This window comes from Mesitornis unicolor, unplaced genomic scaffold, assembly GCF_000695765.1.
Source record: "Mesitornis unicolor isolate BGI_N332 unplaced genomic scaffold, ASM69576v1 scaffold3207, whole genome shotgun sequence".
NCBI lineage: Eukaryota > Metazoa > Chordata > Aves > Mesitornithiformes > Mesitornithidae > Mesitornis > Mesitornis unicolor.
Window position 1 is genome coordinate 32170 of NW_010198221.1, and position 19946 is coordinate 52115.

Here is a 19946-nt window from a genome sequence, read left to right on the forward strand (position 1 = left end):
ATTTTGCAGTGCTCAGATAACCGAGTACTTAATACTGCTCAGTGGAAACATTCTGTTCTGGCCCTGATTTTGCCAAGTGTCAAACATGCGTTTTGCAGCTGTGGTAGAAAATGGTTGAGGTTGTTCACAACCTCATCAGAGGCCTTCAGAGGTGGAACACAGACCAGCCACATTTCAAAATGGAGATGATCTACGGGAAAAATAATGGTACAAGCACTAAAACACAGTCTATTTTTTTTTTCCTGACAGCCATGTACTATGCTGCAGTTTCATGCCTTCCAGCTTCCCTGGGTTTGTCACAAACTTCGTATTATTGAAACTTCTTACAGTAATGCAAGAGTGCTGAAAACAATTTCACAGCTCTGTATTTTATGGGCTTCATCTGCATAAAGGAGTTAAAACTTAGTTTTCTTTTTTTAGATATCCAATACTAAACCCAACATTTTACCTGTATCAAATTTTTTAGGCAACTTGAAGAGCAACTACCTTTTATGGCACTCCAAGATTGTTCCAATCACAATTTCTAGAATGAAGTGCAGTTGCAAAAGCCCCTGGCTTCACCACATGCAGCTACAGGTCCTTCGACCCTCTGCTCTCATTTCTGAACACAGACAATACCATACAAACCCTTGATGAAGAAAAGGACCGAAAGGAGTATCAGCATGGCTGTTCTGACACTCTGATTCCAGAAACCAGGTGAAGTAATAAAATGAGCCCTAATGAAGGAAACAGAGCATCCGACTGAATCATTCTTCACAGCTTGTTCTTACATTCAGTAGTTTGCAGAAAAGACTTCCTGTAGTTTGTACCACTCTGTTCAAGCAATGACTCTCCCCCCTCCCACAGGCTCCCGAGATTAAATACGCACAATCCTCAGAGAGATGCATGTGCAGTGCTATTTGCAGTCTTCCAATATGGCTCCTTAATAGAAATGCAAAGACCTGTGACACAGCAGCATTTAGTAAGTCATTTGCTACTAGATGAAATGTCATCATTGAGTAATGCAATTGTCCCCCATGTCCTGAGCATAACGGTCTGACATTATTGTCCTTAATTCATCAATATCCTTCCGTAACTGACAAACATCCAAGAGCTTCTTCGAAAGGGTTTCTGTGCTGTGGTAATTTTCATTCTCTTCAGATGAACAGCTCAGTGCTACAAAAAACAAAACCCAAGGTTAAAGCTCTAGCAACTGCACTTTGTGAAGACTTCAAGTAGTGAAGTCTCCCTTGAAATAAGAGGTAGGTCACTTGAATTTAATGACAAAGATGACTGTGATGAAAAGTCAACAAAACATGGTACTGCGTGAACTTAACACCCAGATAACCACAGAATGTAAAACATTCAGGTTAAAAAACCCTGTAATTGTTTGTTAAGCTTGTTAAAAGGAAAGACCTAACTCACTGCCCTGGAGCTTTGTCTGACTGGCTTTGGAGTGTGCTTCTCATCTCCTGATGAAGGCCAGAAGTGCCATCAACAGTACTGGAGACGGAGCTGCCTGGCACTAGATCTAATACATACAGACACCCACTCTACCCCAAAACCAGACACACACATGTTCAAACAGTAGATACATACTCCCACCACTCAACCCCAAGGGCTTTAAAACAAAAGCACGTGATGTAGCCACACCAGGCCTGCTTATGCCTCACCTCCCTCATGAGTTTATAGGGCAGAACATCTTTGGCAGAAAAGCATCCACTGATCCTCAGGGTGACTGCAGTGTGTCTCAGGAGGGACAGGCACCTGGCTATACACCTTTCTTTTCTAGTGGGGTGAACGTATCGATGACTGGGTCCATATGAAGAGCCAGCTGCCTCTTCTCCTGACTTGGGAAGGACCTGTGTAGTCATATGCATTTAGCACCCCAGGTGCACTAAAAGCCCAGCTTTTCCAGAGAGCTCCAAAAGTACACTTCACATGCAGCTGCCCTACGTGCATAGCAAGGGGGACAGTGGCCTGTCCAGCTGGCAAGTTTGAGCACCACTTAGCTAAACTGTTATTTCTCTGTGTCAACACACTATTAAGCTCTGGAATGACTATCACTTACATCTGATTCCCAGCAGTAAGGAAAGGTTAGGCTCCTTGCCCTGAGCTCTCTGGGTAAGAATACTGCACAGTGCTTTCAAGTCAAACAAGCAATGGGACATTTCCTTGAACAACTGGTCTGCTACAGGCATCTTCTCAGACACTGGCTGCCTGGACTGCTCCACCTGCCGCAGCTGCTCCTTCAGGGAGGCATTCTCTTCCATCAGTCTTTGGTTCTTTGTAAAAAGCAAATAGGAAAAAGAGGACAGTTAATCTGTAGCATGCACTGTAGCAGAAACTTCCCTGTCTCAGACCACAAACAATATAATTAATCATCATTAATTTCCATACATGTAATCAGTATTTCTGAACCCCTCCAAAGAATGGCAGATAGACAGCTTTTACATGGCTATTTCATGTTACCATTGCTTAACAGCCTTCATCCTTGAAGGCAGGGATGGTAATTATTGTACGCCATGCAGCAAGCATGGCCAAGTATGAAATTAAGCTCATAAAGCCCTGCCATGAGATCTTGTAGTCATTCTATAATGTTCTTCCCAGCTGGTGTGGTCAGGGGTTGGGTTTCTGGAGTTTTTACTTACTTCAGAGAGAGTTTTATTTAACTGCTCTATATTCCTTTCTTTTTCTTCAAGGTCATTTGTCATCTTCTGAACTATCAGTTTTTCTTGCACAAGCTTCTCTTGCATAGACTAAGTTGAATGAAAACACAGATAATGATTTAAAACTGTCATATTTTATATTAGCATTGACAAAAAAAGAGAATCCTCAGTAAATGTCTATGTTTCAGTTATTTATTGCTTTTGTATTAAATCTTCATTTTTTATTTTCTACCATTTTCACCCAGTAATGTTCAACTGGACCCCAACAGCTCTGTACATTAACACAGCTGTGCCAAATATCAGTGAAACCAGTTAAAAAAAGCAGTATTTGTTTAGAAATAAAAAGACTGTATGTATACAAAATGTTACTCCAATATGGAATGCATGAAGTCTAGAATAAACAATATTGCATGGTTATTTTAACCAAATAATTTAACTTGAAATATGGAGCAGACTAATGACAGGTAAGCTTCACTTGTGCAATTCCAAGTTGTAACTTAAGGGTTTTTTTGCCTTTGTTTTCCAAGAAGACTATGACAGGATTTTCTACAACCTCTCAACACAGAATTCATCTCACCTTCTGCATAGCCGAGAAGGTCTTTGACCGTTGATACAGAGCAGCAAGCTCTTTAAAACCATTCACACACAAGATAAATCACAACAGTGTATACAACTCTACTGTGCTGAAAAAAACAACTGCAGGCAAAGAAGTAACCTGTTTATAGTGTCAATTTTAACAGACACGATAATTACTGTTTTCAGTAATGAAAGCAGCAATAAATTTCTAGGCTGCTGTTGTACTTAAGCATTGGAGCTTTCCAGGGCTGACTTCCAGATCAATCCCAAGCAGCAACAAATGAACAACCGCTGCAACATGGGATCAGCTGCTGTCCATTCCCAAGTTTACACCTACAGAGCTGAAACTGAGAATCACAGACTCATACAATCATTTGGATTGGAAAAGAACTTTAAGATCATCAAGTCCAACTGTTAACCTAGCACTGTCAAGGCCACCACTAAACCTAAGCACCACATCTACCTGTCTTCTAAATACCTCTGGGGATGGTGACTCCACCACTTCCCTGGGCAGCCTGTTGCAATGCTTGACAACCCTTTCAGTGAAGAAATTTATCCTAATATCCAATCTAATTCATGAGATATTTCCAAAGTGGATTTTACTGGGGCAAATTCAGTATGACCACAGGTGTCTTTATTGTTAAAAAGATTCATATTCATTCTACTAGTTGGCTTTTAGATCTTTCAATGTCATCTGGTAAAATTCAGAAAGAGGAATATTTAAATCATCTTACCTGAATACTTGTAATAATGAATAGTAATTATGTAAACTCCTGATGCTTTGAAAGAGAGCTCTTTTCAGCTTTCATGAAGGACAAAAAAATCCCCTTTTATCATTAATGGTATTACTCACAAATTCAGTGCTGTGCTAGCACAGTGCATATAAATTGTCCTCCCCTTCGCTAGCTCAGCACGTTAATATGTAAAACCAGTTGCCTAATTTCAATTAAGAGATGCAAATCATGCTCAAAGTACAGCTGGAGCACCAGTGACAACAGTGCATGTCTTGGCACAGTTTGTATTATAACCTTCCACAGAGTGGAATGAGAGACCATGAAGGAGACGGTACATTTCACAAACTGATGGGGCTCAATTTTGGAATGATGCTATCCCAGAAGAAAGTTTTTTTTCTTGAGTCTCTGTAGGAACAGTCCTAATGTCTCTCACAGGGAATCCTATATGGTAGCTTAAATAAAGTGCTATAGAAAGATCGATGTCACTCTTCAGTAAAACATATGTTTAAATTGCTGCAACTTTCTTCAGAGAAAAAACCCAAGCACCCCACTAGACAAAACCACAGCAAACTGTGTCAAGCTATATTGGTTTAGGGTCCTAGGAAAACAATTTAGATTTGGAAAAGGCACCAAATACAATCAATAGTGCCAAGCCATATTGATTTAGGGTCTTAGGAAAACAATTTAGCTTCAGAAAAGACGCCAAATTTACTCTTGTGCACGTTGCTCCCAAGATGCAGGGAGAACGGAACTTTCAGGGTACCAGTACTGGGGGCTGTAGCACACAGCAGGCTGTATCTGTATACAGGCCTGCGTTTTACATGTATGTAGCTTATGGGGTGGACAAGACGCCATTTAATTGACTTGCCAGCTGTAAGAATGATCAGTGCTGATGAGCAGGTAGGGAGTAAGAAGAGGTGAGGCCAGACAAGACACTGACTGGTGTTTTTAATAGCCTGACCACTCACGGGAGGTGTGCTGCCTTGACAAAATTTCCCAATGCATTCAGCTCAACACTGCACAGGCAGCATGAGAAGCCAGTACTTCGGCAGTACCTTTGCAAAACTGGAAAAGAATGGTGTGAAAATTTACACAACATGGACTAAAAAACCCCACATTTTATTTTCATGTAAATAATAAGAATCAGCAGGCAGAATCCAGAAATTACTTGTTTTTAAAACTGTTTTCACATACTTGACCTGCTTCTCAGTTCACTCATACTGTGCCCCTCGAAAGGAAGTGCTGAAATAATGTGCATCCTAAAGATAAGCTGTGTGAGAAAGCAGAGCTTCACACTCCAGTGGGAGGAAGGGGAGGAAGAAAGAGGGCCCTGCTTCACGTCAAAGGAAACAGCCTGGGCAGGAGAAGGCAGGAAATAGCACTGCCTCAGGCATTTCCTTTGTCATGCTTGCAGATGAGCAGAACCCACAGTGGTGTTGAACCATCTTCTTTAGCTTTTTAAAAACATTGTCTACAGAGAAAAATGGCCATTTTGAGTCAGACTGAAGGTCCCTCTAGCTCAGTCTATCTACAGCCAAACAGAAGATGCTTAGGGAAGAGGAGGAGAACAGGGCCATACAGTAATAGCAGGTGCCAAAAACACCCTCCCAAGTATCTTCACCTTTTAATAGATTTTGATCCACTTGTCTTCCATGAGCAAGTTCAGGGACACACAGAGCATTAGTACTACCACTTACATGTTTCATGTTGTTTCAGTGTCAGACATTAAAGTTTGTCTGTGCAGCCTTCCTGAGGGTGGGAAGCTGGTGGGAAAGACAGGTTCAGAAATATCGCCTTCCCTAATGTATTTTCAGAACTGCATCTACCACCAATTTTATGCGACTGTGCAAACTACTCCAAAACCAACTTGTAAAATATTCCTAATAATGTGCACATGTTCAGCTCATGTTTAACAAGAACTACTACAAGTGGAAATCAGTGTTTAGTTCTAAAAAGTACACCTAACACCTATCATCATTCTCTGCTGCCCTATTCTTAAAGCTCATAAAAAGCACCTGTGCTTACCAGCTTGGCTGAGTCCTCAATGCTATGATTTCCCAGTGCTCATAGTGCTATGAGTCCTCCATACTTCATCCTTACTTTTTCCATATGCTTTCCAAGGTTACAGTTTGGTGGCATTACTCCCAGCCTGGCAGAGTTTGGGTTTATTGTGACTGACAGAATTGACAGATGTACTCTGGGTAACACAGGCATTGTACAATCTGATTTGTACTCCATTTTTCATACTAAAAGTGTTAATTTTATGATATCTAAATTAATCATGTAAATACAGTTTTTTTCAACCCTGTATTATTTTTCTTTTTCTGAAGATGCATTATCTATGCAGCATGACAGTTGTCAAGACCAACCAGAATTTTAATCCCTCATGCTCAGTAGAACAAATCAAACAAGCAAATCCATAAAAGGAAGATCAAAATCATTCCACTATGATTATGAGCAAATAGAAACTGCTGTCTGAAACACAATTTCTTTGTTTTCAGCTTGCAAGTTAAAAACAGTGAAGTGAAATACATTCTCAAGCACAAGTTTACAATGTGGCAGAAGACAAGGAATAAAATGAGATCCTCTGAGCTGAAGATAAATGGTATCTCTGTGTTGATAAGGGATTTCAGTTCCTAATGAACTAATTTTCAATGCTTCCCAGGGAAAAAATATGGAAGACGAGGGAGATTAAGGATACAAAGAAGCTGCTTAGTCTAAAAGTAATTTGATGGCTAATACCATTTTCAAATCTTATTTTCTGTCCTTACATAAAATACCTCAAAAGAAGAAAAGGAAGAGAAGGTTCTGGAGAACAGAGCACTACTCTGTTCACCGACTGACACAACTGCTCAGCATTTCCCAGTCTCAGCTCCCTAAAGCAATTTCAGACTAAGCATTGAAATCAGCCATCTGTGTAACATTCAAAAAGATCACTTGTCTCAAGGTAAAGAGACAAGATAAAGAGACAGAGAGAAACAGATGGGAAAATTCAGAAAATATGAAAAGACTTAGGTTGGTGATAATACATTTAGGCAAGTTGTGCGTATTTCTTATAATGAAACAACATTTCTTACAAAAAACAAGATATACAAGTAGTACATATCTAAGTAATCTTAACTAAACGATGAAGATGGACAGAGAACCTCAGAAAGGTTACTGAGTTCAATTTGAACTTTTCTGGTTTTAATTATGAAATATACAAAACTACATTTCCCTGTGTCACAATTTATGCATATAACAGGCTGCTCCTTGAAAACGTCTCAATTCAATATATTTTGTCTTCTTCAAACCTAGAGAAGCTTAAATTATTTATCTGTTCAGATGTATGTTATGCAATTTATATTCCCCTACTGCTTCTCTAGTTTTATTAAATACACTGTAATTTAATTAAGCAAAAATACAGTTGTTGACAGGAATCAGGCCTGCCATTTCCCTGCATGGTCAAGAAAGCAGGCAATTTAACGGTGGAAGACAACTTACTTTCAACAGCCACAAATAAGAAAACTTGGCTCCAGTGTGCAAAGTGGAATTAAGAAAACACATTCTCTTAGCACTTGCTATGCAAGCAGTTTTGTGTCTCTTCATTATTTGGATTCTCGCATTACAGAGTGCTCCCCCCCACTTTGAAAGAGCAGTCATTCAGCTGACTGTTTGCTACTATTTTGTTGTTGTTCCAAACCTAATGTACACAGAGCAAAGCAGAAGCACCTTCTTCATTCTCAAGGGACAACACTGTAACTTCATTCTTTCTGGAGGGCAAGGAAGCAAAAAAAATGTAGAGACAAACACCAGTTTAGAAGAAGAATGCAGAAACTAAAACTGACTGAATTCGCCTTCAGTATCTGCTGAAAACAGATGCTTGCTTTCTTAAATGCTTAGCTTTTTCTAGAGCAAGTCACACCCTTCTTCCCTATAACATGTATAATGTTCCTTTTTCTCTACAACAAACACTGGTCACTAAGTACCTTTCAAGTATCAAGATCCTGATTTGTTAATCTGATCCACAGAGCTGTAACTGACTCCCAGCTGACAACCTCTGCTGTCTTGAAAAATCCTTGACTCCAAGCTCGGTGCCCAAGATCCTCCAAGAGAGTTAAGGTATCTGAGTGACTGATGTGCCAGAAACCAGTTGAACAGGGGCCTGCTTAAACTGTGTGAAATGTGAAGCAGCATGGTTTAACAAGGTACCTGGCTCTAAAAGGGTGCTGAGCAGCAAAGCACCCAATCAGTATCACTCTTTGTACTTTGGATGACCATCTGAAACCCAAAGTTGGATGGGAGGCTTCACTGTTACTCAGAGGCAGTCCTCACACTTCCAACAGCCAGTTCTAACAGGACAACCACTAGATCAGCAGAATAAGGATGCTGCACAGCAACAAGCTTTTAACGTTATGGTCGGTACTGGCAAAGTGCTAAAGCATACAAATATCACTAACAAATACATTCTGAACCTGCAAGAGAACACAGGTCAATTACAGGCCATAAGATTAGGTTACTGGCATTCCTACTTTTGCCTCCTACTTGGGAAGATCAAAGGATGAAATCCAATTTTAGTGATGTTATCTTTATGAACTAAAAATGGACAGAGTAAATAGCAGAATATACATTTTTCCTTACCTGCAAGTCTAAAATCAGTCCAGCTATCTGATTTTGTTGATTGTCTATGACCTAGAATATAAAATTGAGTCATTTAAAAAGCTTCAGATCCTTTTTTAAAAAAATCAACTTACAGGTGTATAGCCATTAATTTTAAATGGAATCTTTGAAAATGTAAATGACAAGAGAGTGTTTAACTCTGACAGAACAGGAAATTCATGCGAATAAATGTACTGAACAGAAACAGGCAGTTAATGAAAAGAAATCTGCATTAGCAACAAATGCATAATTCTTTAGTGATATATTTATTTGTAATGTAAAGAACTAAAGAAAAGGACTCAAGGCTAAAGAAGCCACCAGTATTTGCAGACTAACCTTACTGGCTTTCTCATTCTTTTCTTTGAGACATTCATTCTCGCTCTGAAGCTGTTTTGTGTCCAACATTGGAAGGCGAATACCATCTTCCAGGCATTTTTCTACTTTCTCCTGTAAACTGTCATTAAACATGAAAGAAAACTTAAGCGCACTGACACAAACCTGAAGTGATGTGTGTTCCACTGAAAAAGCAGAAAGTTGCACCATTTTCCAACCAGAATTGTAAAACTGTACCTAGCCAAATCCAGCCTTATGAATGAGCAAATCGACAGTGGATGAATGATGCAAAAATCCTAAACTACTGAAATTACTGTGGCACTGACCGGAAGAGATTCATGCAGGAATGGTTTTATGGGCCAGATTCTGTGCTGCATCTCCCAAAAGGCACAACTTGAGGGCAGAGAGGAGCAAAGAAAAGCTTTGTGGTGCTCACAGCTGCTCTGTGCTGCTATGGGATGCTAAGCCAGCACCAGCATAGATCAGAAGAGTCTTCAAACCTCTCAAAGTGACAGGAGCTTTAAAACCAGACTTTCTCACTGTGGGACATACAACTCAAACAGGAGTCCAGAACTAGAGGTTGCACCAAGTTCTGGCAGCCTATCCTTCATGCCTTCTGCTATGGGGGAACATAAAGTCACCTCCACCAGGTGCTCCCATAAGGACACGACCTTCAGACCCTCTGCAGCTCAACTCCAGCTGGAGTAGCTGGAGCCTTTGCTCACCTTCTCTCAGAAAGAAAACTCATTTTATTTGTGTTAATCTTGCTGTCTAATTTAGAAACCAGAGGCCACCTCAATTATCTGTAGGCTTTCAGAAAAGACAAAATGACCTCCCTCTGGATTATGAGGGCACAAAGAAAAAAGGCCTTTCATTGGTAAGATGGAAACAATGCGTCAACAATTTGGCTGGCTAGGTGTCCCAACCAGCTTGCCTTTCATCATGGAAACACTTTCAAACTCCTGTGGCATGCACCACAGTCCCAATGGAGGGACAGTGAACTGTGGTAACATCCACATAAATTATTAAGAGTGATTCCCTTCTTGTTTCCCCTCTTCCCCTTTTTAAAAAGTAAGTATTTAAGTAACTCCCCTGACCTAAAATGTACCATAGTAACAATGTCTCCATGTCTCATCTGGAATCTTCTAATGGGTATCTGTCCCATTTGTCTTTTCATAGTTAGGTAAGTTCAATGACAGCATATTAGCTACAGCTAAATCTCTCTGTCAATACCCCCACCCTCACTGAAAAGTTAAGAAACAGCTACAATTTATTTAAAACTTTGACCCTTCCCCGGTATACCATGTCCCAGGGAGCTTTTCCATGGCTCGTGACAGGATAAGTTATCAAATCAAAGTGCTGACAGCTTCTATGGACTGGTCCTTTGCTGCACATCTTTATTCTATTCTCTACCTGCCAGCAGGGTATGATGCCACTGCAGCAGCAGCCTACATCTTTAATAAAATAAGTGAAGAGTGTCCTAGGCAGACTCTTCTCTGTAGTATTGCTTCTGCAACTTGACACAAAAATTTTGATGGATTTTCTATTGCTTTATACTGTCATTCTGCACATTAATATGCTTATGCCACAATAAATCATTAGCACTGTAATAGGTTAAGAGTGCAAATAACATTAGGTCTTGACATCAGGTGGGATGTACCCACCGTTTCAGGGCACAGCCCAAGCAGCTGTCCATACCTCTGTACTGTTGTGACCAGCTCTTTTTCTTTTTTCTTCTGGCATGCCAGCTGCAGCTCTCTCTCTCTGCACTGCGACTGGGCCTCTCCGAGCTTCTTTTCTAACTCGGTCATAGTTTCTTGAAGTTGCTTGTTCTTCTCTTCTAGAATTTGCAGCTACAGGTGACATTAGTCAGACACAACACCACATTAGCAGAAGGGCTTGCGGCAGGCCATAGCCTTGCAGTTACTTTCTGTATAATTTTAGGCCCATTTCACTTATCTGAGTATGAAAATCCCTAATAGCTACAGTGCTTATTAGACACTGAAATACTTCTCTTCCTAAGCAGATGGGGGAAAAAAAAATATATGTTGAAACAGTAAAATATCTGACAACTGATACTAGGGAGCTTACTTGTGTTTTCAAAATGTAAACCAAGCTTCCTTTACCTTACCTGTTTAGTCTGCCCTTCAATATCATCCAGCGTTGGCAGGTCTGCCAGATATTTTTCTAAGGTTTCAATTCGTCTTTGTCTTTCTTTGTTTTGATCAGACTCTTTCTGGCATTTCTTTTTCAGACTATTAATATACCGGTCTCTGGTTTTAAGCTAGAAGACAGTAAGAGCACATGTTTTACAATTACAGTGAAAAACAAACCTGCTTTGGAAGCAGGGGCTTCCGCTCTTCAGGAATTGCCCTCTCAGCTGCATGAAAGGGTTGGTCACTGCAGAAAACAAAACCAAAGGATGATTAATCCCAGAAGCTCCAAATCACAGACTCACAGGTAACGTCGAACCAGTTGTTTCACCTCTGCCCAGAACACTCTGTGTGCCTTGTGAACCAAAAACATGACAGTTCAACAGTTTAAATAATCTGATTTTTTTTCACCAATGAGGATGTTCACATGCAACAAATGATTAGGAAATATTTTAGTCCTACTTCTTCCTCTGGCCTAGGAAAACAACTTAAAAGACACGGACTTAAGAACTTAACCCAACAAGAACTGGAGAAAAAACCCCTGACTTTAATGCAGTCTGATGTTTACATCAGAGGTCATCAGAACACAGTAGTGGCTTTCTTAAAGCACCTTTTCTACAGACATCTTAATTGTCCATCAGCCTGAAAAAGTTGTTGTTTTTTTTTTCAAAGAAAGGACCTGTTATCTTTGCTCACACTCCTGGTACTTACTTTGCTTTATTACGTAGGTGAAAAAAGGGAGAAGAAAGGAAGAAAAAAAGAATATTTTCCAGTCATAGTCCAATTTAATGAAAAACAGTATCTCTATTGCTTGATCCAGGGTGCAGTAATTCACAGATAACAATCACTTGTCAACCAGAGTAAATGCAAAACCTACTTTTATTTTGGTGCTACAGACATCCATCTCACAGAGAAATAAATGTGTGACACTGCCAATGTCAGAGCTCTGTAACAGCCTACTGAAAAGTTTTAAGTCAGTAATATCTGGAAAGTTTTTTCCAGAAATAGCCTTCTATATGGGCCACAAAACTGAGGACTGCCAAAAGGTCAGAAATCTTTGTACCTTTTATTTTATCAAGACCTGAAAACTGAACATAGATATCAGGCTGCTTTAAAAATCTTTCTGACTGGACAATGCTCAAGCAAACCCCACGTTCAGGAAGGCAAAGCTTCAACTCAAACACAATCTTTTGCCACAATACATGCTTCAGAAGCACATATTCCCCCCCACAGGCCAAAGCCTTAAGGCAGTGATATAAAAACACACGTGTAAGCCAATGTCGCACAGTGAGAATTACCAGTGGCCTGACATTAAGTAAGTGAATCCCTTCCCTCTGTTTCTCACATAGTGCCAAGAATGACAGGTTGAACAGTCAGGATACTCCAGTACTCGTGTGACATGGTTTTCAGATCGTCATCTCCTGCATAGGGAATTTCCTCTCCCGCGGTCTTTCTCCTCATAATAGCTATTGTGTTCGCCTTAGGATTCCTTCTGCCCTCTCTAAATCTTCAGCATCACCCCAAGGACTCTTTATACCTTCTCTCGCACAAGATGAAAAAGATGATTTTTTTTTATTTCCATTCACTGTTGCTGGCTCTGCTGTGGGGAAAACAAGCTTTGGAGTTTGCTTTCTTTTCATTTCCTCCTTCATACACATGCTGCTGACTTTGTTGAGGCAGGAAAAGATAGGAAAGCTCTTGCCTCTTGGCAATTAACACTAAAAGCAAGGCCACAGAAGTCATAGGAGAGAAAAAGCTAGCAGCAGTACCTTTCAGGAGCCCATCACAGTTACCCAGAGCAGAGGGAGAAGGAGCAGTCAGCAGCTTCTGAAACTTCAGTGCCAATTAAAGAGCTCTCAATCACCTCAGTCCTACACTGACTACACACTGAGCCTAGGGGAGAATGAACCTTCTCTTCAGGTATTTTTCACAAGGTGGTACAAATACTCCCTTGCTTGGTATTTCTGCATGGGGCAAAGACAAATATCATGCCAGCAGTGAGCAAAGAACATCTCTGATCACTGCTGCCCCTGTGGTTTCTCAAAAGGAAAGCATCAACTGCATCCACCATAATATTAGAAGGGACATAGCACTTCAGACCAAGAGGCCTTCTAGCCCAATATCCAACATCTCCAACAGTAGCCATAAACAGATGTCTACCATAAGGAAAGAATGAGAAAAGCACATTTTTCCATCCTCCAGCTGCTTTCACCTTAGGGCTCTCCTGAGGTAGGAATGATTTCTGTGCATTTAGAACAGGGCAGCACTTCCATCAACTCACCCACTTTTCCCTTGTACCCACCTTTACCCTCAGCATCCACAACAGCCTCCAGAGAGACAACTTACAGGTTTGCTATAGAGAATCGGTGTGAGGAATTGTCTCCTTTTGCTGCTCATGCAGTTGGCTCCTAGAGCTTCACTAGATGTCCCCTCACTCCCGCAATGGGAGCTGCAGTGAGCAGCTGATGGCCCTCTGTCCCTTCCAGGCTGCTCGTGGCTCTGCAGACTCCAACACACTCCCTCCCTTTCAGTCAATTCTTTCCCACGATGAGATCAAATCATTCCTCCTGTCATTTTTCTGACGGATATCCCCCTTCTTTATCGTGTCTGAACCTTTTCCAGTTCCAGTATGTCCTGTTTTTGTGATGAGGAAGACTTCCCTAGGCCTCTCACCACTGACAAAAGATGATCAATGACACATGAGTGTTCCTTATGTTTTCTTTCCTCCCACCTACACTGAATGCTCACAGCTTGTCCCTTATTGTCAAAAACATACCAACTATACACACTGTATTTAGATACTGTATGCTAAAAGCTCCAGTGTGGGAAAAGATGGTATTATATGCAAAAGTGGAGCAGTCACAGAAGTAGAAATGCGCAACAGCAACCTGAAACTAAACTTTACTTATAAGTAAAACTCTCCTGAATGTTAACAGTATTTTCCACACTCCCTGTCCAAATCTGGCATTGAGATTAAAAAACTCACCCTTTCTGAGGAGGCAGGCATTCACTCAGAAACAGCCCTAGCACAGCTACTGGCAACAATCCCTCTGATAAGTAAATAATGTTTATAAATAAGTAAAGGGTGAACGTCAGGAGGAAGGAGGCAGGCTCTTCTCTCTGATGTCCAACGATAGGATAAGGGGACTGGGAGCAAGCTGGAGCATAGGAGGTTCAACCTGAACATAAGGAAAAACTTTTTCACTGTGAGGGTGACAGAACACTGGACCAGGCTGCCCAGAGAGGTTGTGGAGTCTCCTTCTCTGGAGACATTCAAAACCCGCCTGGATGTGTTCCTGTACACCCCAGTCTAGGTGATCCTGCTCCAGCAGGGGGGTTGGACTGGATGATCTTTCGAGGTCTCTTCCAACTCCTAATATTCTGAGATTCTGTGAAGTACAGAAATTCTATTTTTGTCCCCTAACATCAGTCACTGACCTGGCCTACTGCTCATGTTCCCTGCAGGAACACAACACGGCTCTGTCCTCCCCTCCACAGTCTTCCCTTAAATGGAAGGGCACTGATTTCATTACAGAAACACCTGCTCTCCCTCCCTGCCCTTCCTCTCCTTGAGAGCCTTTTGTTCAGCACACAAAACTGATGGCATGAAGGGGTGAATCAACACTGAGCAGTGAATCAGGCTCCTACCTACAGACCATCCTACTGGCACAAGCACTGCTGCACAGGTCCCCACCACTGCCACCACCTACAGCAGCAGCACCCAATTTCTGCCCTTCCTGAATGCTACCCCTAGTGAAAAGCATACTATAAGGTTCATAGAAAATGGTAAGGCAGAATTTGAGATGAATTATTATTTTTCTTTGCTTTCCCACATGCCACTTCCCTGGATCATACTGCTCCTACCCCTTGAACCTGCATTAATATAAATCTAAGCCCAGTAATCAAATAGGAGAAGGTAACAGTGACAGTGTATTTCTAAAACACCAGTTAGGAACCACTTGGTCACTGGCACGTTCCTGCTTGCAATAAAGGAAGGCTGTCAGGACATTCAAAGCTCCCCCTGGGTATTGCTCCAGCCCCCAAAGAAAGCCCTTGCCAAGCCCGTTCCAAGAACGCAGCCATCTAAGTCCCTTCCCTGTCTCATCCTAAACTCTGCTCTGCACCCCCTAGCAAAGCTACAAGAGAATCGCTCCTGCTGAGCGGGCACATACAGGCTGGGAAGTGCATCTCAAAGCATGAGGCCTGCAATTACAAGCCATGTTAAAAATAGGGATTTTCACAGTCTTTCTATGTTTTTAAATGATGCTTTATCTACTGCAATAAACACAAAAAGCTGTATGGATTCTTAGAGCTGAGCAGCTTTTCTTCAAAGCAAGTTTAACTGATATCTGGTTAAAATCATCATTATGCTTGCCATTCCATCTTGTATCACTGTTTAGGATGTATTCACTACAAGCTCAGATTTATCCACTGCCAATACCTACAACCAGTATCAACTTTTCTCTCACAGACAGTTTAATGACCTTTTGAAAACAGCTCAGCGATCCACATCCTAAGTCGCTTTCTAGCAAATAAAACATATGCTGCCGTAACAGTGTCAAAAGGAAACATGGAACACAAAAGACACTTACTTTCTCTTCCATCTTCTTTTTCTCCTCGCTAGATTTGTTTGAAATTTGTTTTACAAATTCGATGAGTTGTAATTCCTTATTTTCAGCCGCTGCAATCTTTCGCTCAAGCTCTTCAAGGTGGGATGCTGATCTTTCCGAAACGTGAGCTTGCAGGGGTGTGCTCTCATACTGTGGTGGCTTACAAAAAGAAATAAAATAATCATTCAAATGAATGCACACATACCACCGTATACTTCAGCAGCACAACAGAAAGCAGTCCTGCATTTTTTTCTGCTTTCAGGAAGGGTGGGGCTTCATTTTTCAAACATGAAAATATGTAGTAACAGCAAGTCTTTCAGAAATCTGGACAAGAAAAATTAAAGAAGCTGGACACCATTCACCACACATACAAATCTACATTGTGAGGACATTTTCCCCTCAGATTTATGAAAGAGTTGTGACTTTTCTTACAAAAGGAACCCCTGAAATTCCAAACAAAAAGTGTTTCCAAATCACATCACTGCCACCGCATTATCATACCATCCCCTAGGAAGAAAACCACTCTGTAAAACAGCTATGAATATATTAAAGTACAAGATGCTCCAATCTCAAGATCCTTTTAAAGCAGAACATTAGCACTAGTAAACCTTAGAGCATTCACACCTGAGGTGCAGAAGGGTGCAGGGACAAGCCTGAGACTACAGCTGCAATCAGAATCAGGCCTCCTACCTCCTGTCCCGTGTACCAAAACCCCTCTCCCTTTCTGTTCCGTGCAGTTCAATATTCCTTTGCTACCTCCATTGCCCACTGACAGACAGGCACAAAATGGAAATCAACTGCATGTGGGATGAAAAAGCAGATGCATCCTATTAGGCTTTCAGTTTCCAGATTCTTTTAATAACATTAATTGGTATCTTTAAAGAAATTATACAAACAGTATTTTTAACTAGTAAGATTCCTTCAGCAAAGGATTAAAAGAGATGAAGACCTCCATTAAAGGAGATGTGCATTTGTAAATCAATCTTATAGAAGGCACAGAAATCAACCAGAAATCCTAATACATTATAAGCTTTTTAAACTTGTTATATTATGAAATATGAATGCATATTAGATTCATATGGTATACTAAGATATGTACACAAAAATTTCAGTTTCTGCAGTATTTTTTTGTTTTCCCCAAAAATCTTAATCCAGGCAGAATTTTGAAGTATTTTACAAAAGAACTTTTGGAAGCACCAAAAGCCACATTCCTAAATGTCTGAAAAAATTTCTGAATACCTAACTCAACACTAAGGCTCCACTTGAATTTCTCTCCTGTCTCACGCAGAGATTCTCACCTGATACACAGCTGTGTTATTCCAAGGACATAATTAATGTCACGCTGAAGTATGCTAGCTGAGATCCTGGTGCAGTGTTTGTGACAGAAGAAGATAAGGGAGTAAAAAAGGGGGCAGAAAAGCAATTTCTTTGCATATCTGCCTTTAACATTCTCATTCTGCATTGCCTTTTAGATACGCTGAGGTCTGGAGATGGAATTTGTGTGCTACGACAGAGTAGCGGCCATGGTCCTCAAACTGCTCTGCATTTTGTGGTTAGCCTATGCTACCTCATCCTTGCACTTTCTGATACTTGTGCTCGTTAGATAAAAACCAGGACAGGGATGTCCAAAATACCACGACATATCCCCTTTCAGACTAAGTGTTCCTCAGGAGTACTAATCCATTCCTTTTCAAGTGCCTTGTGCAAAAGCACTCTACCAGGCTGTCTGTCTTCTCCACTCTTTTGCATAGCACCTCCTTCTGCTCTTCAGAAAAACCTTCCATTACTTGTTTTCAGATATTCTTATCGAACTACTTTGTCTCTTAATATCCCCCTGTACAACTGTGATACATGCACACTGCTAAACCCTTGTTCTTACAGTGTCACAATCTCTCATTCTTATCCCATTTTTATCAGATTTCCAAACACTTACATTAACATTATGTACATACCTTAGACTTTTTGCAAATGTAAACTACAACATTTACAAGGCATTCTTCTCCTCTATGCAACTTACATCTATACCATTACACAACTATCAATAACCACAAAAGCTCTACATTTTGGCCTGCTGTAAACTGTGAACGTGCTTTCAAGGTGTCAGTTACTGAGCAATGGAAAGCTTTGCTAAAAGAAAAACATCCATTCTACCTGCAAATTAGTCATGTAAGGTTCTTCGCAGTTCACAAGATGGCTCAGTCTTGCATGTTGAGCCCGCAATTCATTCTCCCTTATCTTCTGATGCAAATTGTTAATTTGCTGCTTTTGCCTGTAATATACAGATTTTATGTGAAAAGAAAGGGAATGGAACAGATTTATAAAAAACATAGATCTTAAGATTTATACTGAAGAATACCGTAACAATGCTGTTAGACTATCCCAGATCTACATTAGCTGTGGGCTTTTTCCCACCACAGCCAGACTGCAACTAGCCTAGTTTACTACTGGAACTGGAATCTCATCGGGACATGAGCTATTAAACTACAGTTACCATGTAACGTTCACTTAAACATACCCCAAAGGGTCTGGGCTCAACTAGCAACAATAAGCAAATCTTTTAGAAATATGGTTTGAAAACTTTTGAGAGGCAACTGCTTCACATAAGATGCACCCTAGGTAAAGGTAAAACACTGCACTGCGTACTAAACCAGTACCACTATTATATCACTGTTTAATTATATCACCTTTAAAATCATGACTGCAGGGTAAATACAAGCCAGGTCTCAGCCCAGCCCACATTACAGCCCCGAGGTGCGCTGTACTCGCTATGAAGCGATGGGCACCTCAAGAACTGACTCCAGAACAGAGTTGTCAGCACCCATCAGCAACACACATAGCAACTTTTTCAAACTTAAAACCAATTCTGTGCACTCTTTTAATTTCTCTTTTTTCTTCTTCTTTATACTAGGATATACTTGTATACAAGCATGAAATTGTTTCCCAAAGCTTCACCTCTAAGCACGAGGTATGACTGAAGTATAAAGAAGTTGCAATCTGGTAGTACCCTAGAACAATTCATTCAATGCAAATCATAAAAGCAGAGCAACTGAATGTATTTACATCACTACACAGCAAGTCATAAAATATTCTATTCACCACAGGGGATTTTGAGGCTTCCCTCTTCCATTCCACTACCTAGATGGAGCAAGCTTGTACAAATAGGAGTATGCAACACCGGAAGACTCTGTGTAGTTCTGGTTGGCATCCGTGCAATGGCATTACAAACAAAAAGCTTGAAAGTTATTTTGGAAGCAGCAGATTTGAAGATCAGGTAAAAGAATACACTCTTAACTTGTAACAGACCTTGTATGAGCCCATGAGCTTGTATAATCATATAAGAAAATACAAAGACTTGATGACTTGTGTGCTTGCTTGGTCCCAGATACCAAAATTATTTAGTATGAGCTGTCTTAACCTATGAACAGAACTAATTTTTCAATTTTATACCCTTATTACTTACAAGACAAATCTGTTAAAATGTCTTTGCCCCATGTGTTTTAAAGTTATTTATCCATTTGTCACTTGTCCCTTGAAGGCCCTATGTGATTTTCTGTTTGTGGCTGATGGTATCTTAGCAGTGCCTTCCTTCACAGGCCAGATTTCCACAGCCTGAACTAAACACTACAGCCTGGAGTAAATGTTTTAAAATATTTTTGAACTTCCATTGCAGTTTGAACTACATGACCATATTATTTCCTTTCATAATCCTTTCCCTACCCTACCAAATCCCTGCAGGAAAAAAGGTGAGACAAATTAATCCGTGATGAAACAGAGCTGCGCTAGCACAGTGTAACTACCTCGCTTCTTTTCATTCTGCGGACCATGAAGCTCTCTACCATTATAAAACCTTGTCAACAAAACACACCGTACAAATGTTTTAAGGCTGTGTAGATCCTGCACAACTTCCTCACATAACTGCCCCTCTGAAAACATCATTAACCTCATGGTACCCAGAAACAAATATTCTGAAAACAGCCCAGCAGTCACAAGCAGAACAGAAGATAAGCACCATAGAAACATATTTACTGTTTGCATTCAGTCCTATAAGTCTTTGGAGACTTCATACCAGATGCATTTTATCACTGATGTTCTCATATGCTAAGACAGTTTTAATCCTCTGTTAGCCCACAGCTGTTACTATTAATCCGCTGCATAACCACAGGCCGTAAGCTTTATTTAAAGGCAGTGTAGAAAAGTTCAAACGCTCTCACAAACACAGCTTGCGTATTGCAGCAGGAACACTGTCCCCAAAAG

The 19946-nt window shown here is 40.6% G+C and overlaps 1 protein-coding gene across 1 annotated transcript; it reads right to left on the reverse strand.

The window, feature by feature from the left end:
* Positions 1-940: 940 nt before the first annotated feature.
* CEP85L (centrosomal protein 85kDa-like) lies at positions 941-17961 on the reverse strand (the record flags this gene model as incomplete). The annotated part of the gene is made up of 9 exons (XM_010189066.1): positions 941-1155; positions 2051-2264; positions 2631-2738; positions 8579-8629; positions 8933-9050; positions 10628-10782; positions 11061-11213; positions 15675-15851; positions 17844-17961. Coding segments are annotated over 9 exons (1258 nt in total), but the record flags the coding sequence as incomplete, so codon positions are not given.
* Positions 17962-19946: the final 1985 nt, after the last annotated feature.